Source organism: Rhagoletis pomonella, unplaced genomic scaffold, assembly GCF_013731165.1.
Source record: "Rhagoletis pomonella isolate Grant_MI unplaced genomic scaffold, Rhpom_1.0 Rhpom_scaffold_00003, whole genome shotgun sequence".
In the NCBI taxonomy this organism is placed as follows: Eukaryota; Metazoa; Arthropoda; class Insecta; order Diptera; family Tephritidae; genus Rhagoletis; species Rhagoletis pomonella.
The window spans coordinates 67,051,216-67,062,585 of NW_023458557.1; the positions used below are offsets into that span (position 1 = coordinate 67,051,216).

General features: G+C 34.7%; 1 protein-coding gene across 1 annotated transcript in view; it reads right to left on the reverse strand.

Moving 5' to 3' along the window:
* LOC118735385 (calcium load-activated calcium channel) overlaps window positions 1-10,809 on the reverse strand; it is a 23,923-nt gene extending 13,114 nt beyond the window's left edge. Inside the window, exons 1-2 of the mRNA XM_036465104.1 lie at window positions 10,662-10,809; window positions 10,526-10,603 (exon numbers count right to left, since the gene is read on the reverse strand). Coding sequence (XP_036320997.1) covers window positions 10,526-10,603; window positions 10,662-10,722 — 139 coding nt within the window. The 5' untranslated portion in view covers window positions 10,723-10,809. The remainder of the gene's footprint in view (window positions 1-10,525; window positions 10,604-10,661) is intronic.
* Window positions 10,810-11,370: the final 561 nt, after the last annotated feature.

An 11,370-nucleotide genomic window follows, 5' to 3' on the forward strand; every position in this document is an offset into this window, starting at 1 on the left:
CTTGATTCGCTTAAGTAAATATACATATGTACATAAACACAAAACTAAAAATATGTACAAATGTATACATACAATAAAATTTGGCTCTTTATTCCCGTGCTTGGACGTGCCCCGTCGGGCCGGGCCGGGAGCCACTAAAATTCTTACCGTGCGGGCTCGTGCGTGTTTTTGAAAGTTGATTTTGCACTCGTGCCGGGCCGGCCCTGAAAATTTAGGCCCGTGCCCATCTCTAATCCAAATATCACAATAAATATTGAACGTGAGACAGGCGTAGACTGCCCAACGATAATTTTCTTTGATATGTGGTTAGTGATTTTTACTGAGCGCTGTGTTGCCGACTTTATATACGGCAAACTTACCAAAATAAAAAAAGTTACCAAGTTACCAAGTGCTCAAAAAGTTACCTATTTTGGTCACAAGTGACCAAATGTGGCAACCGTGATTATAGCGCACATTCGATGAAAAATAGCGCAATTGTGAATTTCGCTCGTTTAGGTTGTTCACAATAGTATATTTTTCACCGCTGAGAAGCTTTGTTTACAAATCGAACAAACTAAAGGCCCATATTATGAGTTGCATTCGATTTTCGATCTTCGCTGGTTATCGAAGATCGAACATAGAAGGTGAAATTCGTATTATGAGCTATGCAACCGTGTCGAAATTTTCGTTGAGTATCGAGTTTTCTGTTGAACAGAATTTTGCTTTCGATGGTGTAGCGAAATGTTAGATATTTGTGAAAAATGTGTGATTTTGAATTTGTCTCTTGACTTTTTGACGACTAGACACTAATTTTAAACAATTTTTATTAGTTTCATGCAGTTCTTGCGTCGTGAATACTAAACACAAGCTCGAAAGGCTGGTTTTACTCATGATAAAAACATAACAAGGTAAAACCATTGAGAGGCAGTCTTACGTTTTTAAAATCAACACTCAAACTCACACATACATTCTCATTTTCAATCTCAAGCAACAACAATTGTGAACAATTAAATTTTTTTTATTTTCAATTTTATATGATTTTAAAATGTTAGCAAACGTCAGAAAAAAATCATGGCCGATGAATTGAGAGAATAATAATATGTAATATTTTTATCATGGTTTTACTTGTGAAAGAAAATCCCAATACTAAGTTGGCACGATCTCTGAGAATCAAATCGTAGAGCTGTAGATAGTTTTAAAATATTTTAAATACATTTGACTGACAAATGCCAATATATATTCGAAAGACTACACTTAAACTCTCTTAAATATTTACTACTCCTGGCCATTTTACTAAACTCTCATCCTCCGACGCGTACTTTGAGAACTGAGAAAACAAAATTGTGGACATGTGGGGACAATTTTATTCCCGTTTATATTCAAAAAGGGTCCAAATATTATGATCACGCTAACAATTTTACTTGACAAGGTCCCGACACCTATTTAAAAACACTACTGTTTGATAAATTTTAGTTAAAAAAAAATTACTTTTTACTGGGACTTAAAAATCCTCACTTAGGTTGCAGTCTTGGCATGAAATTAAAAAAATAAATTGTTATTATAAAGTACATACCTTGCCCTTCCATGTCCAAAAAGATTTTTTCGTTTACTTCACAAAACAAAAGCACAGTTAACCATTACACACTATGGAAATCTAGGATTGAGGAGAACAAAGATTTATGGTTAAAACAATGACTAGGTTCCAATGAACAATGCTCAGACACTAAACGCTGTGAAAATTCTGGCGTCTGCTATTTGATAAACCGATTATCTACCTTCAAGAAAATAGTTTCTGTGATGAGATTAAACATATTTTTTTAATTCGACTTATGACCGGCTTTTTCATACAAATACTCCTATGTGCGACGAATCGTTGAACCAGAACTCCGTTGTACTCATTTTTACCATGTTTTTATAAAATTGCTTTCTTTTTTATTTCGTTTTAATTTGCACAAATTTACATAAATATGTATAAGCACACTATTTAGTTTGCTCGATTTGTAAACAAAGCTTCTCAGCGATGAAAAATATACTATTGTGAACAACCTAAACGAGCGAAATTCACAATAGCGCCATTCTTCATCGAATGAGCGTCATAATACCAAATGAAAATTCGTTCGATCAGCACTTTCGACCACAGTCGAAGGTCGAATGCAACTCATAATAGTTACTTTCCCGCACGCAACGTGGGATCCCGCGGGTGACCAAAATAGCCCGGAAATCATTCGCGTACTCAACAAATTGGGTAGTATAGAGCGAAAATTGGAACGTATTGGATCGTAAGTGTTTTCTTCTTCCTGCCCGAAAACGCCCGGACTTTTTCTCCGGGTAAAAATTGATAAAGTGCCAAAGTGCATATCAGCTGTTTTGTGTTTACATGTTGCCTGCACTGCATACTTAAAACCGAATTCAAGGCGAATTAATATAAGGTGGTGTTACTAGCTCAGCTGATTTTGTGTATGTGTTTCGCCGCACGGCTTCTGATATTAAATTAAGAAATTTTGTTTGAATTTCTACACGCACTCTTACAGATTTTGACAGTTTATGCTGCCAAAGCAAAAACAAAATACATGTAAATTTTTGTTTTTGTCTCCTGCTATCACCTTATATTAATACGCCTTGACCGAATTTGTGAAACCAAAATTCAATTTCAAAGAGTTTGCATTTAAGTGACAAAAACAAAAACAACGCGAATCAGCAGTTTCACAAATTCTGGGCAGAAAATGTGGTTTTTTGCGTTCCCGTACTTCTGGATTATGTTCCATTTCTGAGATCAAACTTTTCGCTTATTCTCTAATTACCGGATCTGGCCCGGATTGTTAGGGAAAGAACCTAATAGGGGCCCTAGACTTCTTTTGCAAGGGCAATAAGACATAAATTGTGGCCCATTTTTTAATTTTGGCCAGGATGAAATAATAGAAATTAAGTATTATTTGTAAATAAATTATACTTGGACCAATTTATTTTTGATTTGCCGCCTTGCCTGATTACCTCTTCACATCTTCGGTGCATCGTATTAACCAAGTTGCACAAACAATTTTCGCAATGTAATACCACGATTTTTGAATGTGGCTCTACAATTCCGTCTTTATTTCTGGTTTTAAAAGGCCCGATTCTCTTCTTTAAGTCTGCCCAAAGATGTTCAATGAGGTTGAGGTCTAGCGATTGAGACGGCCACTCCATAACTTGCACTTTTTCCTTCTTAAACCACTGCTTTATCAGTGTCGACGCGTGTTGGGGATCATTATCCTGAATAAACTCGCATTGTAATGGCATTTCTTCTTTAGCATAGAGAAGCATTATCGTCTGCAATATGTTTACATAGTCAACCACGCAAATTTTGTTCTTTATGCAAAACATTGGACCAACGCCTCCCTCCGAGAAGCAGCCTCATACCATAATGGAACCACCTGTGTGGTTAACCGTTTTTTTGTGTATTTTGGATCAAGGCTGTGTTCGTATATTAAACATTATATTAAACATATTAATTTTTGTCTCTGCCACAGGACATTTTTCCAATTTTGACGGAAATTATGTTTTCTGGAAAAAGCAAGTCTGTTGTTTTGTTTTGAAGGCTCAGCAACGGTACCTTTCTATAGGTTCTGACTGGAAGTTTGGCTTCTGCCAATCTGTACCTAATAATTCGGCTTGCTACATCTAAATTTCATTCTGTTTTCAGCTCTCGTGAGGACAGAAAACGGTTAGCTTTGCAATGTCGAATTAAACGCCTTTGATCGCCAGCAGTCATTTTTCGTTTTCTATCTCATGTTTCTGGGTTTTTTACGTCATGAAGGGCAGGGAACACCTTCACCCCTATTGCGAGTGTCGACTAGTAGTAGATAAACGACTCTTATTCGATTATCGCTTTTCCATGGTATTGTGAATGTCGATTTCTCGTTCAATAGGCGACTGTTAATAGTTTTTGTAAAGAGTGCACTATTCCAAGAAATATATTTAATTAAGAGCGTGAAAGAGAAACTTTATTTCGATGTGTGAACAGCCAAAAAGATCTTTCTGTCACATTTCGGAAATCAGTTTCAGAAATAAAAGTTGCAAGATGTGACTGCAATTGAGAGAGCGCAAATCGATTTTGGAAAAACATTTCAACTTGCTCGTGCTGCACTAGCAATCAGCAATCAACTAAAAAAAAAATGTCGGATCGATAGAGATGTTTGAGCTGAGTATAACGGTATTCTTCTTTTTTTGGGGAAGCAACAACAGCATTATTAAAGGTTAAAGTTCAAAATAAGCTATTTTGGAAATGAAGATTACTTAAAAACGAATGGATGGATTTTGAAAATTTTGATCTCATTTAATAGGAAAAATTGAACTAATGTGAAATAATTATAAAAACGTTTACAGACCCTTTTTTAATTCTCATATTAAGGACATATTAAGCTAAAATTTATAGGGCTAGAAAAATTCTTTAATTTGGTGTACGTATTAACAGTTTAATTTTCTATGGTGTTCAGCGCCTTTTCTTCTTTTTTTTAACTTTTTGAAGTGAGGACTATTGATTGCATACTATATACTATCAAATAAAAGTTTGATACATTTCCTTTTTAATTATGGAACTTTTGCATATAACTAATAGGGTGATAAAAAAATAGGTTTATTAACATTTTTTAATGTATATCAAATTAAAGAGAATTAAATTCTCTATTGAATGACATCATCAATTTTCAAAATCCCAGAAAAGGTTTTCGAGAAATATTGATTTAAAAAATGCTTATTTATTATCTCTATCGATCCCAATATATATATTGTTTAAATTTGAGAATCGGAGCCATACTGCATTTGTTCCCTTTTTTTATTAATATTAGTAACGAAGCAAGGCGTATGAACTACATTTGATAGCGATAGAAGCCATGCTTCTTCTTATGAGCACGCTTGTGTCAAATTATCGCCTGTTTTGCTTTGTTTACATATCCGCGTATACATACACATATATGTAAATATATACCCTGCACACAAATGCTCCCGAAATCTTTAAGAGTATCGGAAATTTGTTACGATTCTTTTAGGAATCTTTAAAGAAAAACATATGAAGCGGTTGACAAGAACTATAAAAGAAATTTCTGTACGATTTCTTACAGAAAATTCTTAAAAAAATTGTGAAACCTTTCAGAATACTCTGAACGCCTGGTATGCAGGGTATACATATACATACGAATATGAATAGGTAAAGGAGCTGTTGTTGACACAACCCAAAGGGGCCAGAAGCGATCCATTAGTTCTATTGGAGCGCTCCATATTCAGCAGTAAGCGCTCATTTCCTAATTTCATACTTCATTCTATTTTAACATCAGGTTCTTTCCCGTACGCAACGCGAGATCCCGCGGGTGCCCAAAATAGCCCAGAAAATGGGTAATAGAGTAAAAATTGGAACGTATTGGATTGTAAGTGTCTTCTTCTTCCTGCCCGAAACAAGCCGGACCTTTTCTTCGGGTAAAAATGGATAGTGTCAAAGTGCATATCAGCTGTTTTGTGTTTACATGCCTGCATTTACTTGGTGCTTTTAAGGAATAGTGAATGTATTTTCACAGCCCGATTCTGTGCACTTGATAAATTGAAAATCTTTATAGTTCGTCAATTTTTTATTATTTATCAAGAATTGGTATTCTAGCACAGAAATCAGAAGCACTTTTCTTGATAAATTATCAAGATTGAAAACGCTATTGGCAAATTGAAATTTCATGTGAAATGTATAAATTTTGTATATTAATAAATTTGTTTCTAACAATTAATACTCCATGTGCCGTCATTTGAACCTGCGACACACGGAATTATAGTCGACATCTCTACCTACTCGGCTACGGCAGTCAATAGAATAGCTTTTTTTCTTTTAAATTCATATTTTTCATATGCCAGCGTTGCCAGGTTGACATTTATAACGTCATTTGGACGTTTTTTGTATCCTGTTGACGTTTTTTGTGTATAAAACGACGTTTTTTTACTTCGCATTAAATTTTCTCTATGCACTATATATTCAATGTATAGCGTACTATTTGTAAGTACCTACGCTCACATTTTCGGCAAATTTGTTATTAAATATTGTAAGTAGAACTGATTTTGAATTATTTTCTTAATAAATCTTTACAAGCTTTGTTTTTTGCAGCAGGTGCTTCAACAGATATTTAACAGTTATTGGACGTTATTTTCACGATATGCCTTTGCACTAATGCATTTGAGAACATACCCACACTTTGATCATTACCTCTTATCTGATGAAATACCAGGTAACATCTTTGATGGTACTGCATCTGGATCGAGGCGTCTTCTCTTGGCATTAATACTTGCATAAATGATATCATTCGATTTGAAGTGCAGAGCGCAAGCTTTCGATGATCCAGTTAGTTTAACACCACACGCATTCATCCAATCCCTTCCTCGCTCGATTTGGTGAATACCACTAATGAATTTTAAATGTGCCCTGTCGAAATGACATTTTAATATACCTTACGTACATATTGTCGTCTCAGAAAACGGATGTCGAATGTTACAAAACACGGTTTTGAGAAAATTGACATTGAAGTTTAAGGTCGAATTAATCCGAAACTGTACGGTAGATTTTTGTAATTTTTGAAGGAGACGTAAGTGGTGTTATTAGTTTAGTTTTTCCATATTTTTACATTTAATATCTCTTAACGATAATGAGAAAATTGACTTTTCATTCCGTATACATTTGCGTAAGTAGCGTTTGTTTTGTCCATAGAACGTACGACAATACTTAAGTATCTATTTCAACGACGATGGTATAATTTGATGAAAAAACCAGACACATTTATTAAATAATAATTACTTATTAGAAAAAACATAACAAAAACATATTCACGTACTTAACAAAAAAATCTGTACATCTCTTATGCTGTAAATATGTTACGAACATACGTTTTCTTTACATAAAAACAAAAAACAATACTTAAATTCAGTCTTTTGTACCGTTTTATTTCTTTCATTTCATTGGAGTCTCAGTGCAAGCTAGAATTTAAAAATTTTAAATTTAAAAATTAGTTACTTAGTTTAATTTCCAATTTTAATTGTATCGTTATAGTAGAGGACCATCGAATTGTCGTAAGTTCAAAGTCTTGCGATACATACGACAAATGTTTTATGATTAAAAAAAGATTACATATGCATGGGAATTTGTCGTATGTGCTACATACAACAAATGTTTTATGATTTAAAAAAAAGTACTTTTGTATGGGAATTTGTCGTATGTGACGCATTTTCAGCACATACAACAAAAGGCATACCCAATCATTAATATTATGCAACATACGACAAAATGCGCACGAAATATCTCAAAAACTAAGGGAGATATAAAAAAATGGATTGCAGAAATCAAAAGAGCATATCCAACTTAGTAAATCTGCATCAAAATCCCAAAATCGTGATTTTGCACATTCGTCATCCGTTTTCTGCGGCGACGATATGTACCTTTGGGTACAATAAAAGTTTAATAAGAACAATACTGTAGGAAATGACGTTTTTTTCAGACCAAGTATGTGACAATGGGCCTGAGCACACTAGCCTGCTCAGTCGGACTGAGCAGTCCACCACTCAAACGCTCACTGGACTGGGCAGTCGGCCGAAAACTGGTTTCAGTTTTGTATACATGAACTACACAGTAGGTGTGTACTCGTATTGAGAGGACAAAATTCTCCAGCAGCAAAAGTGAGAATTTAGCAGCATTCGCTCTCAAAGAGACGAAATATCAACAAAAGTACGAGAACGCAAAATTTGCAAAAACTTGCAACCTTCGAAACAGCTGATCACTTGCATAGTTGCCACTGGTGATTAATTTGGCAATTTATTTTCTGCTTGGTGCATTTTCCTCCGATTTGGCATTTTATACATTTGAATAGTTTTGGATAAGAAAAACCATTTTAAAATACGATGTAATTATATCGGAATGAATAAGTTATTTTTCTTATAATTATATGTGATATAACATGGTGACGCATTAAAAACAATAGTATCTCCTCCAAACACCCATCATTGATCCAAAAAAATGTAATAGAGTAGGTTTAAAATTATAAAATTTTCATTTCAACAATCAACCCACCAAAACCGAAAACTTCAGCAAAACAACATTTCAGCATGCTGCATTTAAATCTATTTTGGTATATTTAAAGGTAAATTATTTTACAAACGAAAAATTTCATACGGCAACCATACGGCATACAAACTGGAGATTAATAGCAAATTAACGAAAAATAAACTCAATGAATGTTGTGCTTATTAAATTTACGCACTTTTTAGTTGTATACTAGCATTAATAATAAAAATTGCAATAATAACTCAAAAAGGCCATATTTTCTTTTGTTTATTTACAAACATGTGTTTGTGATCAGCTGATTTTCTTACTTGCAAGTTTTAGCTGGGAAAATTTTTCCAGCAGAAATTTGCAAATCTCTTTCACATTTTGCTCTCTTAATTTCCCCTACTTTGCAAGTTTTTTGGGTACGAGAACGCAAAACCAGTAAAAGTTTTCTAAAACTTTAGATAGTTGGGCGTACGAGTACACACCTAGTGTTACTTCTTTAACATTTCTTTGCCTAATAATATAGTTGATTTAATTTATTTTTTTTCTCAGTATACACATTTTGTTTTCTCAAAAAGGTATTATATCTTATTTTATTTCATTTCATTGCGAATATACTATAAAAAAGCAAATTTTGTTTAGAAGAAAATATGAAATTTTATATTTTTCCACCAAATGGGGATTCATTTCTTCCCGTTTTTCTTCTTATTCTACTGAGCTAAGGCAGTGTCAAATCGAGCTGTCACAACTGATACCACCTTGTATTATTGCATCATGGTGTTAAGCGAAGCGCACATTGGCGCGATTCTGTCGTTGCGAATACGTTGCGAATTCGGCTGTTAACTTCGAATCCGCAAACGTGCGCACACTTGAGCGATTTTTTCGCGTCGATTTCCGATGTACAATTCACTACATTTTCCCTTTATTTCGTGTATTTTCGCACTCGGCGTGCCCAAATCGTACAAAATACTATTATTACGAACGTTTTTATTAGTTTTTGTATATTACACGTTTTTTTTTCTTTGCCTTTATTGCTGTGACACCTTTCTTCTTCTTCTTTGACGCCTTCAAAACGCTGCAAGCCGCGTTTCGAACGCGTCAATAGAGAACATTGAATGTTCGAAAAAATTCGCAGCGACGGAATCGTGCAAGTCTGCGCTAGCGCATTAAAATGTATGGGTAGCATTGTTGTAATTTTTGGGCTTGCGGATTCGCAACGACAGAATCGCGCCAATGTGCGCTTCGCTTTAGTGCATGTGGAACATGCAAACAAAACGAAATAGAAAACATGTTGTCTATGTGTGCGCGCCAGTCCACCATCAATCCGCGATTTTCGCGGACTGAAATGAGCGAGGTAAACTCGAACTCTCTTCCCCCTCTTAGCAACACAAAACCGGTTTTGGGCGGACAGAGCAGTCCAGTGCGCGGAGGCCCAATGAAATCAGTTCCACTAATGTGGAAATCGTAGAGCTTTTTGTTTTATAAATATAAGGTTCTTTCCCTAACAATCCGGACCGGATCCGGTAATTAGAGAATAAGCGAAAAGTTTGCTCTCAAAAATGGAACATAATCCAGAAGTACGGGAACGCAAAAAACACATTTCGTGCCCAGAATTTATGAGACAGCTAGTGATGTGCTGAATTTTCGGTACCCAGTAATTAAAAAAGTTTTCGGTACCCAATACCTTCTTTTTCGGTACCCGATACCGATTCTTTACATTAAACCTTCGCCATTATATGCATTTCAAGTTTAGAAGAAACTTTAATTATTATTAAATATTAAATATTATTTTAAGTTTTAAACTTAGTTGATCCAAGGTTCAAGAAAAATGCTTTTACGGATGAAGAAGCCTTTCAGGGGGGGAGATTCTGTAACCAGTTAGCGACAAGTTTCGACTTATAACAAGTATCGACAAGTAACACTTATGGTCCGATTATGCACACTTCACATAACTTCGCATAAACTTCTTATTGCAATTTCGTATGTACTTCGCACGTATTTTGTTTGTATTCCATTACCCAGAAATTAGCAGAACATTCAAAAACTTAGAAATCTGTTGAGTTTAGATTTTGCTTCACGTTTTCTTAAGTTGCATTTTTATTGCACTGGTACAAAAGGTAGTGCGAAGTTATGCGAAGTATGTATAATCAGACCTTTACGATCCAATACGTTCTAATTTTCGCTCTCTATTACCCATTTTGTTGAGTACGGGAATGATTTCTGGGCTATTTTAGGCACCCGGAATGCCGCGTTGCGTACGGGAAAGAACCTATTTTTGTTTTAACAAAAGAATGGCGTTTTTGTAAACCATTTGATGGTTTTATTAAGTGTACTAATAAACATGTTTTTACTTTGCGTTTGTACTGCTCCGTACTTGCTCCTTTGGTGAGCAGCTAACTTTCAGTCCCGATGAAGAGTTCATACCAACGATAAATGTTGTTTTTGTACGAATGCTACAACCGTAGTTATTGAATCATGGTAATGAAGTATAGTACTTACATTTCTTGCTTTGTTTTTCAACTTCTCCCTTCAGCTTTTGGTATTTTTCCGTCCTATACACTAGCACCCAAGTGAGACCTACAAATTAAAGAAAATATAGTTATGTATATATTGAAAACACTTTTTATTTCCCAACCTTCTCCCAATAGCGCCGTGCAAATGGAAATAAAAACAATTAAAATAGTATCGCTCCACATATTTAGAATATTAATAGGTCCAAAATTTTCAATACTAAAAAAATTAAGATAGGAAGATTAGGAATGCATAGTAGAGTTGGGAAAAACATCGATCTTAACATCGATATATCGATGTTTTGAAAAATTCAAAAACATCGATGTTTTGTTTCAAAATCGATTTCTTACCTTCTTACCGTTTCTAATACCATACATGTTTCCACTAGGGATGTTGCGAATGTGGAATTTTAGACATCCGCGGATGCGAATGCGGATGCGAATATCTAACGGCTAACATCCGCGGATGCGGATGCGAATGCGGATGTCAAGTATTTTTAAGAAACAATAAGAATCCAGCATAATGGCGAGATCGTTGTTAAACAGCGCTTACAAGCCAAACCAGAAGTGTCAGGTTTTTCTAAAGCGTTTTAAAAAAATTCTTCATCTGTAACTTCATAGGCGTCTTTCGTTTAAGTTCTTGAAATTCATTTTTAATACTTTCTTCTGCGACTGGTTTGAAAAATGTGTGCTTATAGCAAGCTAAATAGGTGGATATGAAAATAAATTATTATTCCCCAGGAAAGAAAATTTTGAAAAAAAATTATGTCTCAAAGTTGTGGCTGCCAGCCGAATCGGATCAGAATATTGTTATTTTTTTTTTAAAAAAGCCCC